This window comes from Phasianus colchicus, chromosome 35, assembly GCF_987193195.1.
Source record: "Phasianus colchicus chromosome 35, bPhaCol1.hap1.1, whole genome shotgun sequence".
Classification (NCBI taxonomy): domain Eukaryota; kingdom Metazoa; phylum Chordata; class Aves; order Galliformes; family Phasianidae; genus Phasianus; species Phasianus colchicus.
In genome coordinates, this window is record NC_143470.1 from 2146817 (window position 1) to 2164936 (window position 18120).

The window sequence follows — 18120 nt, forward strand, 5'->3', positions numbered from 1 at the left end:
AAGAGGGCGTGGTTTTATGGAAGGGGGCGTGGCCACGGGTCGGAGGGCGTGGTCTCAATGTGGGTGTGCCCATGTAAAGAGTGTGCTCGTCGATTGGGGCGTGGCTTCAACGGTGGGCGTGGCTTCGGGATTGGGGGCGTGGCTTTCCGATATCAGGGCGTGGTCTCAACTTAGGGGGCGTGGCTTTTCCCGAGTGGGCGTGGCTTGGGGGTGGGCTTCCCTCACCTCTCCGAATTGCCCCTCCCCCAACTTCTCCCGGAAGCGGAGGCGGCCACGTGGGAATGCTGGGAGGGCGGGGCTGGGGGCGTGGCCATGGCAGTGGGCGGGGCCAGCGAGGGCGTAGGCGGAGCCTCCGGTGACGTCAGCTTCAGCATAGGCCCCCGCCCCCACCTCGGGTTCCATTACACCTATGGGGTGGAAATTGGGGGGGGGGTCAGAAAGGGGCGTGGCTTATGGGCAGAGGTTGGGAGGGGTGAGAAGTGGGCGTGGCCTCACCGTCGGTGTTGATTGGCTTGGCTCCGTCGGGCGGGTCGCGGGCGTGCCCTCCCATTGGCTGAGCGTAGGTGGCCAGCAGCAGGCGATAGGCTGGGTTGGCGAAGGGTGACGTTGGGGGGGCGGGGCCTGGGTAAGGGGCGGGGCTAACGATTAGGCTCCGCCCACTCCCACCAGACTCAGGTGGGTTTCAGGGTGGGGGTGGGGGATGGGGGGGTTGAGGTTGGAACCCTTCTTCCATACGTCTGTCCATCTGTCCGTCCATTTGTCTACCTGTCCATCTGTCTGTCCGTCCATCCGTCCATTTGTCCATCCACCCATTCATCTGTCCACCAGTCTGTCCGTCCATTCATCCACCTATCCATCCACCCATCTGTCCATCCATCCGTCCATCTGTCCGTCCATCCATCCATCCGTCTGTCCATCCACCCATCTATCCATCCATCCATCCATCCATCCATCCATCCATCCATCCATCCATCCATCTATCCATCCACCTATCTATCCTTCCTTCCATCCATCCATCCATCCATCTGTCCGTCCGTCCATTCATCCATCCACCCATCCGTCCATCCATCCGTCCATCCATCTGTCCGTCCGTCCATCCATCCATCTATTCATCCACCCATCTGTCCATCCATCCGTCCATCGTTCCAACCATACACTCCTTCCCTTCCCTTCCCTTCCCTTCCCTTCCCTTCCCTTCCCTTCCCTTCCCTTCCCTTCCCTTCCCTTCCCTTCCCTTCCCTTCCCTTCCCTTCCCTTCCCTTCCCTTCCCTTCCCTTCCCTTCCCTTCCCTTCCCTTCCCTTCCCTTCCCTTCCCCTTCCCCTCCCCCTCCCCATCCCCATCCCCATCCCCTCCCCATATCCACCCCACTCCCCCACCCCCCTCACCAGGCAGGGGTGGCACGGGGGGCAGTGGGGGCCGGGTGGGCTCCTGGTACTCCCCCAGGCCGGGTGGGATCCTCTCATAGCGCGGCGGCCCCCAGCCCACCCCCGTGGTGTTGTTGATGACAACGGTGTCACCCGGCACCGACAGCTGCACCCTCAGCTCCTCCTCTGACGGCCGGCGCTGTGCCTGTTGTGGGGACACGGCAATGGATGACCCCAGAACCCAATTAAGGACCCCAGAACCCAATTAACGACCCCATCGCCCAACCAACGGCCCCACCACACCATTAATGGCCCCCATCACCCAACCAACCATCCCACTGCTCAATTAATGACCCCACTACCCAATTAAAGACCCCATTTCCCAACCAACCATCCCATTGTTCAGTTAATGACCCCATTACTAAATGGATGACCCTATTACCCAATTAATGACCCCATTACCCAATTAAAGACCCCATCGCCCAACCAATGGTCCCACCAGCCTATTAATGGCCCCCATCACCCAATTAACAACCCTACTACCCAATTAAAGACCCCATCACTCAACCAATGACCCCACCAGCACATTAATGGCCCCACCACCCAACCAACCATCCCATTGTTCAATTAATGACTCCACTACCCAATAGATGACCCTATTACCCAATTAACGACCCCACTACCCAATTAAAGACCCCATCTCCCAACCAATGGCCCCACCACCCCATTAATGGCCCCCATCACCCAACCAACCATCCCACTGCTCAATTAATGACCCCATTACCCAATGGATGACCCTATTACTCAACTAACGACCCCACTATCCAATTAAAGACCCCATTTCCCAGCCAACCATCCCATTGTTCAGTTAATGACCCCACTACACAATGGATGACCCTATAACCCAATTAACAACCCCATCACCCAATTAATGACCCCATCGCCCAACCAGTGACCCCACCACACCATTAATGGCCCCATCACCCAACCAATAACCCCACTGCTTAATTAATGACCCCATTACCCAATTAATGGCCCCATCTCCCAACTGACCACCCCACTGCCCAATTAATGACCCCACCACCAAATTAACAACCCCATTACCCAATTAACGACCCCATCAGCCAACTAACCATCTCATCACACAAGTAATGACCTCATTACCCAACCAACAACCCCTTCACACAGCTAATGACCTCACCATCCAATTAATGACCCCATCACCCAATTAATGACCCCATCACCCAATTAATGACCACGTTACCCATTTAACAACCCCGTCACCCAACGAACCACCTCATCACTCAACTAATGACCTCATCACCTAACCAGTGACCCCCGTTACCTAATTAATGACCCCACCACCTATCCAACCACCCCATCACCCCAATTAACGACCTCATTACCCAACCAATCGCCCCATCTCCCCACACTCGGACCCCCCCCACTCACCTTCCCCAAGATCTTCCTCCAGTGATGCCGCCAGAGGATGAGGACGATGACGGCCAATAGGAGCAGGATGATGGCCACCAGGCAGCCAATCAGGATGGACGTGTGGCTGTGATCCTCTTTGGCCACCGGTTGCCCAGCCTTGGGCTCCCAGGGGGCTGCCATGGGGGGGGGGAGGGGACACCACCCCTATTGAGCTCCACCTACAGAGCCCCTCCCCTTTAAGCCCCTCCCCATTGAACCACGCCCCTTTAAGCCCCTCCCCCCTTTAAGGCCCACCCTTTTAAGCCCCGCCCCTTTAAGGCCCATTCATTTTAACCCCGCCCCCTTTAAGCCCCTCCCCTTAAAGCTCCACCAATCAGAGCCCCGCGCCCTTTACGCCCCACCAATCAGAGCCCCGCCTCTTTAAGCCCCTCCCCTCCCATTAAGCTCCGCCCCATTAAGGCCAGTTCATTTTAACCCCGCCCCCTTAAAGCCCCACCCATTTAAACCCCACCAATCAGAGCCCCGCCCCCTTTAAGCCCATCCCCTCCCTTTAAGCCCCGCCCCTTTCAGCCCCACCAATCAGAGCCCCGCCCTCTTTAAGCCCCTCCCCTTTCGTTAAGCCCCGCCCCCTGATAGCCAATTCATTTTCACCCTGCCCCTTTTAAGCCCCGCCCCTTTAAGCCCCGCCCCCTCCTTTAAGCCCCACCCACCCGAGGTGCTGTGATTGGTCGCTTCCTGGGGGGTCTCTGGGGGGGCTGCCGGCCCCCCCCCGCTGGCAGCCATTGATTCTTCCACCACATCTGCATAGGAAGAGCCTTAATGAAGCGGGTAACGAGGGGAGGGGAGGAGCCAGGATCCCCAGCTCGTTAACTAATTAGTGCAGCGGTCAATGGGCTGTGGGTTGGTTGGGGCTGTCGTCTAATTAACGAGCTCATCGGCCAATTAGTGATTTTGTTGCTAGTTAATGACCTGGCGACCCAACTAATGACCCCATCACTTAATTAATGACCCCACTGCTTAATTAATGACCCCTCCACCCAACCAGTCAACTCATTACCCAATTAATGACCCTATCACTTAATTAATGACCCCACCACCAGACTAATAACCCCATCACTTAATTAATGACCCCACCACCAGACTAACGACCGCATCACTTAATTAATGACCCCACCACCCAATTAATAACCCCTCCACCCAACCGACCAATCAATCCATCACCCAATTAATGACCCCATCACTTAATTAATGTCCCCACCACCAGACTAATGACCGCATCACTTAATTAATGACCCCACCACCCAATTAACGACCCCTCCACCCAACCGACCAATCCATCTATTTCCCAATTAATGACCCCATCACTTAATGAACCCACCACCCAATTAACAACCCCTCCACCCAACCAATCAATCCATCCATCACCCAGTTAATGACCCCATCACTTAATTAATGACACCACCACCAGACTAATGACCCCACCACCCAATTAACAACCCCTCCACCCAACCGACCAATCCATCCACCACCTAAATAATGACCCCATCTCTTAATTAATGACCCCACCACCAGACCAATGACCCCATCACTTAATTAATGACCCCTCCACCCAACCAATCAATCCATCACCCAATTAATGACCCCATCACTACATTAATGACCCCACCACCAGACCAATGACCCCATCACTTAATTAATGACCCCTCCACCCAACCAATCAATCCATCACCCAACTAATCACCCCATCACTTAATTAATGACCCCACCACCAGACCAATGACCCCATCACTTAATTAATGACCCCACCACCTAAATAATGACCCCATCACTTAATTAATGACCCCACCACCAGACCAATGACCCCATCACTTAATTAATGACCCCACCACCAGACCAATGACCTCACCACCCAATTAATGACCCCACCACCAGACTAATAACCCCACCACCCAATTAACAACCCCTCCACCCAACCTACCAATCCATCCATCACCCAATTAATCACCCCACCACTTAATTAACGACGCCACCCACCGGACACGAAGTTGACCTCGCTGAAAAGCATCCATTCACCCGCAAAGAAGAACCGACACCTAACGAAGCGTCCCCTGCGTCCCCCTAACGGCACGGTGACCCAACGAGCTCGGGGGTCCCCAATTGTCCCCTCGGGGTGGTGGGGGGCGTCGGGGGGCTCCCAGGGGGCATCCAGGCTGTGTTTGAAGCTGCACTCCACCGCCGTGAAGATGCTCACCCCCCGCGTGCGCATGTTGTTGCAGTGAACCTGGGGGGCGATAGGGGGCTGTCCTGGGTGGTCCTGGGGGGGGTCTCTCCCCTCCACCACCCGCCATGGTTCATCTTCTCCGGTGTAAATGATGGACCCCGTAACCTGATTAACAGCCCCATAACCCAGCCTGCCATCCTGCCATCCCATAATACAATCAGCCTTGCCATAATGTGATTATTTGACCCCATTACCCAACCATCGAACCCATTACCCAACCATTGACCCCATTACCAACCATTGACCCCATTACCCAACCATTGACCCCATTACCCAGCCTGCCATCCCATAATACAACCAGCCTTGTCATAATGTGATTATTTGACCCCATTACCCAACCATTGAACCCATAACCCAACCATTGACCCCATTACCCAGCCATTGAACCCATTACCAACCATTGACCCCATTACCCAACCATTGAACCCATTACCAACCATTGAACCCATTACCAACCATTGACCCCATTGCCCAACCATTGACCCCATTACCCAGCCTGCCATCCCATAATACAATCAGCCTTGCCATAATGTGATTATTTGACCCCATTACCCAACCATCGAACCCATTACCAACCATTGAACCCATTACCAACCATTGACCCCATTACCCAACCATTGACCCCATTACCAACCATTGAACCCATTACCAACCATTGACCCCATTACCAACCATTGACCCCATTACCCAGCCTGCCATCCCATAATACAACCAGCCTTGTCATAATGTGATTATTTGACCCCATTACCCAACCATCGAACCCATTACCCAACCATTGACCCCATTACCAACCATTGACCCCATTACCAACCATTGACCCCATTACCCAACCATTGACCCCATTACCAACCATTGACCCCATTACCCAACCATTGACCCCATTACCGAACCATAGACCCCATTACCCGACCACTGACCCCATTACCCAACCATTGACCCCATTACCAACCATTGACCCCATTACCCAGCCTGCCATCCCATAATACAACCAGCCTTGCCATAATGTGATTATTTGACCCCATTACCAACCATTGACCCCATTACCCAACCATTGACCCCATTACCAACCATTGACCCCATTACCCAACCATTGACCCCATTACCGAACCATTGACCCCATTACCCGACCACTGACCCCATTACCCAACCATTGACCCCATTACCCAGCCAGCCAGCCCATAACACAACCATTGACCCCATTACCAACCATTGAACCCATTACCAACCATTGACCCCATTACCCGACCATTGACCCCATTACCCAACCATTGACCCCATTACCCAGCCAGCCAGCCCATAACACAACCATTGACCCCATTACCCAGCCTGCCATCCCATAATACAACCAGCCTTGTCATAATGTGATTATTTGACCCCATTACCCAACCATCGAACCCATTACCCAACCATTGACCCCATTACCAACCATTGACCCCATTACCAACCATTGACCCCATTACCCAACCATTGACCCCATTACCAACCATTGACCCCATTACCCAACCATTGACCCCATTACCAACCATTGACCCCATTACCCAGCCTGCCATCCCATAATACAACCAGCCTTGCCATAATGTGATTATTTGACCCCATTACCAACCATTGACCCCATTACCCAACCATTGACCCCATTACCAACCATTGACCCCATTACCCAACCATTGACCCCATTACCGAACCATTGACCCCATTACCCGACCACTGACCCCATTACCCAACCATTGACCCCATTACCCAGCCAGCCAGCCCATAACACAACCATTGACCCCATTACCAACCATTGAACCCATTACCAACCATTGACCCCATTACCCGACCATTGACCCCATTACCCAACCATTGACCCCATTACCCAGCCAGCCAGCCCATAACACAACCATTGACCCCATTACCCAGCCTGCCATCCCATAATACAACCAGCCTTGTCATAATGTGATTATTTGACCCCATTACCCAACCATCGAACCCATTACCCAACCATTGACCCCATTACCAACCATTGACCCCATTACCAGCCATTGACCCCATTACCCAACCATTGACCCCATTACCAACCATTGACCCCATTACCCAACCATTGACCCCATTACCAACCATTGACCCCATTACCCAGCCTGCCATCCCATAATACAACCAGCCTTGCCATAATGTGATTATTTGACCCCATTACCAACCATTGACCCCATTACCCAACCATTGACCCCATTACCAACCATTGACCCCATTACCCAACCATTGACCCCATTACCGAACCATTGACCCCATTACCCGACCACTGACCCCATTACCCAACCATTGACCCCATTACCCAGCCAGCCAGCCCATAACACAACCATTGACCCCATTACCAACCATTGAACCCATTACCAACCATTGACCCCATTACCCGACCATTGACCCCATTACCCAACCATTGACCCCATTACCCAGCCAGCCAGCCCATAACACAACCATTGACCCCATTACCCAGCCTGCCATCCCATAACACAACCAGCCATCCCATAATGTGATTATTTGACCCCATTACCCAACCATTGACCCCATTACTCAACCATTGAACCCATTACCAACCATTGACCCTATTACCCAGCCATTGACCCCATTACCCAGCCATTGAACCCATTACCAACCATTGACCCCATTACCCAACCATTGACCCCATTACCCAACCATTGAACCCATTACCAACCATTGAACCCATTACCAACCATTGACCCCATTACCCAACCATTGAACCCATTACCAACCATTGACCCCATTACCCAACCATTGACCCCATTACCAACCATTGACCCCATTACCAACCATTGAACCCATTACCAACCATTGACCCCATTACCAACCATTGACCCCATTACCCAACCATTGAACCCATTACCAACCATTGACCCCATTACCCAGCCTGCCATCCCATAATACAATCAGCCTTGTCATAATGTGATTATTTGACCCCATTACCCAACCATTGAACCCATTACCAACCATTGACCCCATTACGCAGCCATTGACCCCATTACCCAACCATTGACCCTATTACCCAGCCATTGACCCCATTACCCAGCCATTGACCCCATTACCTGACCATTGACCCCATTACCCCGCCATTGACCCCATTACCCAACCATTGAACCCATTACCAACCATTGACCCCATTACCCAACCATTGACCCCATTACCCAACCATTGAACCCATTACCAACCATTGACCCCATTACCAACCATTGACCCCATTACCCGACCATTGACCCCATTACCCAACCATTGACCCCATTACCCAGCCAGCCAGCCCATAACACAACCATTGACCCCATTACCCAGCCTGCCATCCCATAACACAACCAGCCATCCCATAATGTGATTTTTTGACCCCATTACCCAACCATTGAACCCATTACCAACCATTGACCCCATTACCCAACCATTGACCCCATTACCCAGCCAGCCAGGCCATAACATAACCATTGACCCCATTACCCAGCCTGCCATCCCATAACACAACCAGCCATCCCATAATGTGATTTTTTGACCCCATTACCCAACCATTGACCCCATAACCCAACCATTGACCCCATTACCCAACCATTGATTTCATAACCCAGCCAGCCACCCCATAACACAACCAGCCATCCCATAATGCAACCATTGACCCCATAACCCAACCATTGACACCACAACCCAACCATTGACCTCATCACCCAACCAGCCACCCCATTACCCAATCATTGACCCCATTACCCAACCACTGACCCCATCACCCAACCACGGACCCCATCACCCAACCACAGACCCCATCACCCAACTATTCACCCCATTACCCAACAAACCACCCCATCACCCAACCACAGATCCCATCACCCAACAAACCACCCCATCACCCAACCACAGACCCCATCACCCAACTATTCACCCCATCACCCAACCACGGACCCCATCACGCAACCGCAGACCCCATCACCCAACAAACCACCCCATTACCCAACCACTGACCCCATCACCCAACCATGGACCCCATTACCCAACCACGGACCCCATCACACAACCACAGACCCCATTACCCAACCACTGACCCCATCACCCAACCAACCACACCATCACCCAACCAACCACCCCATTACCCAACCACGGACCCCACCACCCAACCACAGACCCCATCACCCAACCAACCACCCCATTACCCAACCACAGACCCCATCACCCAACCACGGACCCCACCACCCAACCACAGACCCCATTACTCAACAAACCACCCCATCACCCAACCACTGACCCCATCACCCAACCACAGACCCCATTACCCAACAAACCACCCCATCACCCTACCACAGACCCCATCACCCAACCAACCACTCCATCACCCAACCATGGACCCCATCACCCAACCACGGACCCCATCACGCAACCACAGACCCCATCACCCAACCAACCACCCCATCACCCAACCACGGACCCCATCACCCAACCATGGACCCCATTACCCAACCACAGACCCCATCACCCAACCACGGACCCCATCACACAACCACAGACCCCATCACCCAACAAACCACCCCATCACCCAACCAACCACCCCATCACCCAACCATGGACCCCATCACCCAACCACGGACCCCATCACCCAACCACAGACCCCATCACCCAACAAACCACCACATCACCCAACCACTGACCCCATCACCCACCCAACCACCCAACCACCAAACCCCACACCTGCATGGCACGGAACATCCGCAGCTGCTCAAACCCAAACTCCAGCTCCACATGGGGCTGGGGGCCGGGGGGTCTCCGCCAGCCCACGTAGTCGTAGCCAGGCCAGAGCCTTCGCTCTCGGCTCCGTGTGAAATCATCCAACCCCAAAACTCCATCTGCCAGCTGGCCCAGACCCCCATAGAGCAACCTGGGGACAGCAGGGGGTCCTGTCACCCACAGGGACCCCTCCCCGCTCACCTGGGTCACACTTGTGACACCTGGGGATGGGTTGGGGACGTTTGGAGGAGGTTGGGGACAGTTTGGGGGGGCACTTTGAGAAGGTCTGGGGATGCTTGGGGATGGTCATCGCTGGTTGGGGACGCTTGGGGACAGTTTGGGGACATTTAGGGGTGGTTTGGGGACAATTTGGGGTGGTTTGGGGACAGCTGGTGATGGCTATCCCTGGCTGGGGACATCTGGGGACAGTTTGGGACACTTAGGGATGGTTTGGGAACAATTTGGGGACAATTTGGGGACGGTTTGGGGACAATTTGGGAACACCTGGGGATGGCTATTGCTGGTTGGGGACGCTTGGGGACAGTTTGGGGACAATTTGGGGTGGTTTGGGGACACCTGGGGATGGCCATCCCTGGCTGGGGACATTTGGGGACAGTTTGGGGACATTTAGGGGTGGTTTGGGGACAACCTGGGGACAATTTGAGAACACCTGAGGGTGACCAAAGAGGTTGGAGACACTTGGGAACAATTTGGGGTCACCACATGATGGTTTGGGGACAATTTGGTGACAATCTGGGGACACTGAGGGATGGTTTGTGGGTAGGCGAGGACGGTCAAAGCTGAATGGGGACAGTTTGGGGACAACTTGGGGACATTTGGGGACTCACGGGCCGGCGCTGTCACCATCATAGGTGGAGTCATTGAGGACGATGGTTGTGGGGTGAAGGGACATCGTGTGTCCCCTTGGCGCGGTGTAGGACAGCAGCCCGGCTGGGGACAAGGATGTGTCACCATGGGGGCCACCGTGGGGACCACCCCCGAGGTGACACAGGGTGACAACGGGAGGGGTGGGGGGCGGTATGGGGTGACGTGGGGTGACGTGGGGTGAGATGGAGTGGTATCGGGTGAGATGGGGTGACAGGAGGGGACAGGAGGTGACACGAGGTGACATGGGTGACATGGGGTGACACAAGGTGACACGGGGTGTCGTGGGGTGACAGGAGATGGCACAGGGATGGCACAGGGTGACATGGGGTGACATTGGGTGACACGGGGTGAGACAAAGTGACACGAGGTGACATGGGTAACATGGGGTGACACAAGGTGACATGGGGTGACACGGGGTGACACTGGGTGACAGGAGATGGCACAAGGTGACATGGGGTGACATGGGGTGACCTGGGGTGACACAAGGTGACACGGGATGACACAAGGTGACAGGAGATGGCACAGGGTGACATGGGGTGTCACGAGGTGACACTGGGTGACATGGGGTGACAGGAGATGACACAGGGTGACAGGAGATGGCATAGGGTGACATAGGATGACATGGGGTGACATTGGGTAGCATGGGGTGACAGGAGATGCCACAGGGTGACAGGGGTGACGTTGGGTGACATGGGGTGACATCAGGTGACAGTGGGTGACATGGGGTGACAGGAGATGTGGCGCAGGGTGACATGGGATGACACGGGGTGACACTGGGTGACATTGGTTGACATTGGGTGACACAGGATGACAAGAGGTGACACGGGGTCACATCGGGTGACATCAGGAGATGACACAGGGTGACAGGGGTGACGCTGGGTGACATGGGGTGGCATCGGGTGACACAAGGTGACATGGGGTGACAGGAGATGTGGCACAAGGTGACATGGGATGACATGGGGTGACATTGGTTGACATTGGTTGACGTTGGTTGACACAGGGCGACAAGAGGTGACACGGGGTGACATCAGGAGATGACACAGCGTGACAGGGGTGACGTTGGGTGACATGGGGTGACATGGGGTGACATCGGGTGACATGGGGTGACAGGAGACGTGGCGCAGGGTGACATGGGATGACACGGGGTGACATTGGTTGACATTGGTTGACGTTGGTTGACACAGGGCGACAAGAGGTGACTCGGGGTGACATCGGGTGACATCGGGTGACATCAGGAGATGACACAGGGTGACAGGGGTGACATGGGGTGACATCAGGTGACACTGGTTGACATGGGGTGACAGGAGATGTGGCGCAGGGTGACATGGGATGACACGGGGTGACATTGGTTGACGTTGGTTGATGTTGGTTGACGTTGGTTGACACAGGGCGACAAGAGGTGACCCAGGGTGACATTGGGTGACATCGGGTGACAACGGGTGACACCGACCATCCCAGGGACATCCGTAGAGCTCCAGCCTCAGGCAGACGCTCATCGCTCGGGGGGCGCGGGGGTGAACCCGCAGTGCCACCGCCACCAGGGGGGGGGACAGATCCTTCAGCACCACCCCCTGCGGGTCCTCATTGCCACCGATCACCTGCGGAGTCACCCGAGGTGTCCCCAAGGTCACCTGATGTCACTTCACCACCCCAAAGTCCCCAGGATGTCCCCAAGGACTCCCGTGGCGTCTCACCACCCCAAAGTTCTCAAGGTCCCCAAGTTGTCCCCAAGGTCCCCCATGTCATCTCACCACCCCAATGTCCCCAAAGTGTCCCCAAGATCCCCCCGTGTCATCTCACAACCCCAATGTCCCCAAAGTGTCCCCAAGATCCCCCCATGTCATCTCACCACCCCAATGTCCCCAAAGTGTCCCCAAGATCCCCCCATGTCATCCCACAACCCCAATGTCCCCAAAGTGTCCCCAAGATCCCCCCCATGTCATCTCACCACCCCAATGTCCCCAAAGTGTCCCCAACACCCCCCCATGTCATCTCACCACCCCAATGTCCCCAAAGTGTCCCCAAGATCCCCCCATGTCATCCCACAACCCCAATGTCCCCAAAGTGTCCCCAAGATCCCCCCCATGTCATCTCACCACCCCAATGTCCCCAAAGTGTCCCCAACACCCCCCCATGTCATCTCACCACCCCAATGTCCCCAAAGTGCCCCCAAGATCCCCCCATGTCATCCCACAACCCCAATGTCCCCAAAGTGTCCCCAAGATCCCCCCATGTCATCTCACCACCCCAATGTCCCCAAGGTGTCCCCAAGATCCCCCCATGTCATCTCACCAGCCCAATGTCCCCAAAGTGTCCCCAAGATCCCCCCATGTCATCCCACAACCCCAATGTCCCCAAAGTGCCCCCAAGATCCCCCCATGTCATCCCACAACCCCAATGTCCCCAAAGTGTCCCCAAGATCCCCCCATGTCATCTCACCACCCCAATGTCCCCAAGGTGTCCCCAAGATCCCCCCATGTCATCTCACCAGCCCAATGTCCCCAAAGTGTCCCCAAGATCCCCCCATGTCATCCCACAACCCCAATGTCCCCAAAGTGTCCCCAAGATCTCCCCCATGTCATCTCACCACCCCGATGTCCCCAAAGTGTCCCCAACATCTCCCACATCATCCCACCACCCCAACACCTCTCAAGGTGACCCCAAAGTCCCAATGCCACCTCCAAATCCCCACGTGCCCAAAGTGTCCCCAAGGTGTCCCCAAGGTCCTCAAGGTCCCCCACATCATCCCAGCACCCCGATGTCCCCAAAGTGTCCCCAACATCTCCCACATCATCCCACCACCCCAACACCTCTTAAGGTGACCCCAAAGTCCCAATGCCACCTCCAAATCCCCACGTGCCCAAAGTGTCCCCAAGGTGTCCCCAAGGTCCTCAAGGTCCCCCACATCATCCCAGCACCCCGATGTCCCCAAAGTGTCCCCAACATCTCCCACATCATCCCACCACCCCAACACCTCCCAAGGTGACCCCAAAGTCCCAATGCCACCTCCACATCCCCACGTGCCCAAAGTGTCCTCAAAGTGTCCCCAAGGTGTCCCCAAGCTGTCCCCAAGGTCCTCAAGGTCCCCCACATCATCCCAGCACCCCGATGTCCCCAAAGTGTCCCCAACATCTCCCACATCATCCCACCACCCCAACACCCCCAAGGCCCCAGTGCCACCTCCAAACCCCCACGTGCCCAAAGCGTCCCCAAGGTGTCCCCAAAGTGTCCTCAAAGTGTCCCCAAAGTCCCTCACGTCACCTTGGCCACCCAATGTCCCCAAAGTGTCCCCAACATCTCCCACATCATCCACCCCAACACCCCAACACCCCCAATGCCACCTCCAAACCCCCACGTGCCCAAAGCGTCCCCAAAGTTCCCCCCACCCACGGAGACCCTCAGCACGGTTGTCCCCAAAGTGTCCCCGTGTCGTCCCCACGTCCCCTCCTTGTCACCTCGGTTCCCCATCGATCTTTCCATGGTAGCCAACGGTTCCGGTCGCGGCTGTAACGGAGGCGGTAAGTTTGGGCAAATTCTTTGCCGTGGCCACCGGCGTGTCGTCCCTGTGTCCCCACCAATGTCACCAAGTGAAGGTGACCCAGGTCCACCTGCAGGAATTCTTCTTCATCCGGGAACACCGGGCCGGCGGGACACCAAGCGCCGTCCCCGTCATTGCGACCTAATCTGGGGGACAGGGGGTGGGGGGGACAGATTGGGGACATCTTGGGGACGTGGTGACATCTGGGGGGTGTGAAATTTAGGGGGACATCGTAGGGACGTGGGGATGTTTGGGGGAGAAGTGATTCCTGGGGGGACATGGGGACATCTTGGGGACATCTTGGGGGATGAGAAACTTAGGGGGACATCTTGAGGACGTGGGGACATTTGGGTGATGTGAAATGTAAGGGGACATCTTGGGGACGTGGGGATGTTTGGGGGATGTGAAATTTAGGAGGACATCTTGGGGATGTGGGGACATTTGGGGGAGAAGTGAGACCTGGGGGGACATGGGGACACCTTGGGGACATTTGGGGGATGTGAATCCTATGGGGACATCTTGGGGACATGGGGACATTTGGGGGAGAAGTGAGTCCTGGGGGGACATGGGGACACCTTGGGGACATCTTGGGGGATGAGAAACTTAGGGGGACATCTTGGGGACGTGGGGACATTTGGGGGAGAAGTGAGTCCTGGGGGGACATGGGGACATCTTGGGGACATCTTGGGGGATGAGAAACTTAGGAGGACAACTTGGGGACATGGGGACATTTGGGGGAGAAGTGAGTCCTGGGGGGACATCTTGGGAACATCTTGGGGACGTGGGGACATTTAGGGGATGTGAAATTTAGGGGGACATCTTGGGGACGTGGGGACATTTGGGGGATGTGAAATTTAGGGGGACATCTTGGGGACGTGGGGACATTTGGGGGAGTAGTGATTCATAGGGGGACATGGGGACACCTTGGGGACAACTTGGGGGATGAGAAACTTAGGAGGACAACTTGGGGACATGGGGACATTTGGGGGAGAAGTGAGACCTGGGGGGACATGGGGACATCTTGGGGACATCTTGGGGGATGTGAAATGTAAGGGGACATCTTGGGGACATGGGGACATTTGGGGGGTGTGAAATTTAGGGGGACATCTTGGAGACGTGGGGACATTTGGGGGAGAAGTGAGTCCTGGGGGGACATGGGGACATCTTGGGGACATCTTGGGGACATCTTGGGGGATGAGAAACTTAGGGGGACATTGTGGGGACATGGGGATGTTTGGGGGATGTGAAATTTAGGGGGACAGATTGGGGACGTGGGGACATTTCGGGAAGAAGTGAGTCCTGGGGGGACATGGGGACATCTTGGGGACATCTTGGGGGATGAGAAACTTAGGGGGACATCTTGGGGACATGGGGATGTTTGGGGGATGTGAAATTTAGGGGGACGTCTTGGGGACGTGGGGACATTTGGGGGAGTAGTGATTCATAGGGGGACATGGGGACACCTTGGGGACATCTTGGGGGATGAGAAACTTAGGAGGACAACTTGGGGACATGGGGACATTTGGGGGAGAAGTGAGTCCTGGGGGGACATGGGGACATCTTGGGGACATCTTGGGGGATGAGAAACTTAGGAGGACAACTTGGGGACATGGGGACATTTGGGGGAGAAGTGAGACCTGGGGGGACATGGGGACATCTTGGGGACAACTTGGGGGATGAGAAACTTAGGAGGACATCTTGGGGACGTGGGGACGTTTGGGGGATGTGAAATTTAGGGGGACAGATTGGGGACGTGGGGACATTTGGGGGATGTGAAATTTAGGGGGACAGATTGGGGACGTGGGGACATTTGGGGAAGAAGTGAGTCCTGGGGGGACATGGGGACATCTTGGGGACATTTGGGGGATGTGAAACTTAGGGGGACATCGTGGGGACGTGGGGATGTTTGGGGGATGTGAAATTTAGGGGGACTTCTTGGGGACATGGGGACATTTGGGGGAGAAGTGAGACCTGGGAGGACATGGGGACATCTTGGGGACATCTTGGGGGATGTGAAACTTAGGGGGACATCTTGGGGACGTGGGGATGTTTGGGGGATGTGAAATTTAGGGGGACAGATTGGGGACGTGGGGACATTTGGGGAAGAAGTGAGACCTGGGGGGACATGGGGACATCTTGGGGACATGGGGACGTTTGGGGGATGTGAAATTTAGGGGGACAGATTGGGGACGTGGGGACATTTGGGGGAGAAGTGAGTCCTGGGGGGACATGGGGACATCTTGGGGACATCTTGGGGGATGAGAAACTTAGGGGGACATTGTGGGGACATGGGGATGTTTGGGGGATGTGAAATTTAGGGGGACTTCTTGGGGACATGGGGACATTTGGGGGAGAAGTGAGACCTGGGGGGACATGGGGACATCTTGGGGACATCTTGGGGGATGAGAAACTTAGGGGGACATCTTGGGGACGTGGGGACATTTGGGGGATGTGAAATGTAAGGGGACATCTTGGGGACATGGGGATGTTTGGGGGATGTGAAATTTAGGGGGACAGATTGGGGACGTGGGGACATTTGGAGAAGAAGTGAGTCCTGGGGGGACATGGGGACATCTTGGGGACATTTGGGGGATGCAAATCCTGGGGGGACATCTTGGTGACATGGGGACATTTGGGGAAGAAGTGAGTCCTGGGGGGACATGGGGACATCTTGGGGACAACTTGGGGGATGAGAAACTTAGGAGGACAACTTGGGGACATGGGGACATTTGGGGGAGAAGTGAGTCCTGGGGGGACATGGGGACATCTTGGGGACATCTTGGGGGATGAGAAACTTAGGAGGACAACTTGGGGACATGGGGATGTTTGGGGGAGAAGTGAGTCCTGGGGGGACATGGGGACATCTTGGGGACATTTGGGGGATGAGAAACTTAGGAGGACAACTTGGGGACATGGGGACATTTGGGGGACAAGTGAGTCCTGGGGGGACATCTTGGGGACATCTTGGGGACATGGGGACATTTGGGGGATGTGAAATTTAGGGGGACATCTTGGGGACGTGGGGACATTTGGGGGATGTGAAATTTAGGGGGACATCTTGGGGACGTGGGGACATTTGGGGGAGTAGTGATTCATAGGGGGACATGGGGACACCTTGGGGACATCTTGGGGGATGAGAAACTTAGGGGGACATCTTGGGGACGTGGGGACATTTGGGGGAGAAGTGAGTCCTGGGGGGACATGGGGACATCTTGGGGACATCTTGGGGGATGTGAATCCTATGGGGACATGTTGGGGACATGGGGACACCTGGGGTCACCACTGGGGGCATGGGGATACCTTGGGGACACCTTGGGGACATCGTGGGGACGTGGGGACTGAGAACATCTTGGGGACATCGTGGGGACATGGGAACATCCTGGGAGTATCTTGGGGACACCTTGGGGACATGGGGACATTTGGGGGATGCAAATCCTGGGGGGACAACTTGGGGACATCTTGGGGTCATCCCTGGGGGGCATGGGGACATCTTGGGGTCGTGATGGGCTGAATTGGTTTGTATTGGTCTGTACTGGTGTGCAGTGGCCTATACTGGTCTATAGTGGTTTATACTGGTCTATAGTGGTTTATACTGGTTTATACTGGTCTATACTGGTTTATACTGGTCCTACCGGCCGTGCTGTGCAGCGGTGGAGTCGGACCAGGAGCTGGAGGCTGAGAGGTGGCTGTCGGGGATGGAACCGTCCTGCATGCCCAGGGCAAAGCGACAGCGGGCTGGGGGACAGCAGGGGACATCAGGGGACAGCATGGGGACATCATGGGAGAGCGTGGGGACAGCATGGGGACGTCATCATGGGGGGTGGGGACGTCAAGAGGACATCAGGGGGACATCAGGGGACATTGGGGG

At 55.4% G+C, this 18120-nt stretch overlaps 1 protein-coding gene across 1 annotated transcript in view; it reads right to left on the reverse strand.

Annotated features, from left to right (window-relative positions):
• Nucleotides 1-18120, reverse strand: part of DDR1 (discoidin domain receptor tyrosine kinase 1) — a 45741-nt gene that overhangs the window by 17292 nt on the left and 10329 nt on the right. The window contains exons 3-13 of the mRNA XM_090129000.1: nt 17885-17987; nt 14170-14398; nt 12165-12312; nt 10675-10777; nt 9791-9977; nt 4834-5080; nt 3510-3599; nt 2818-2972; nt 1387-1570; nt 496-621; nt 226-407 (exon numbers count right to left, since the gene is read on the reverse strand). Coding sequence (XP_089985126.1) covers nt 226-407; nt 496-621; nt 1387-1570; nt 2818-2972; nt 3510-3599; nt 4834-5080; nt 9791-9977; nt 10675-10777; nt 12165-12312; nt 14170-14398; nt 17885-17987 — 1754 coding nt within the window. The remainder of the gene's footprint in view (nt 1-225; nt 408-495; nt 622-1386; nt 1571-2817; nt 2973-3509; nt 3600-4833; nt 5081-9790; nt 9978-10674; nt 10778-12164; nt 12313-14169; nt 14399-17884; nt 17988-18120) is intronic.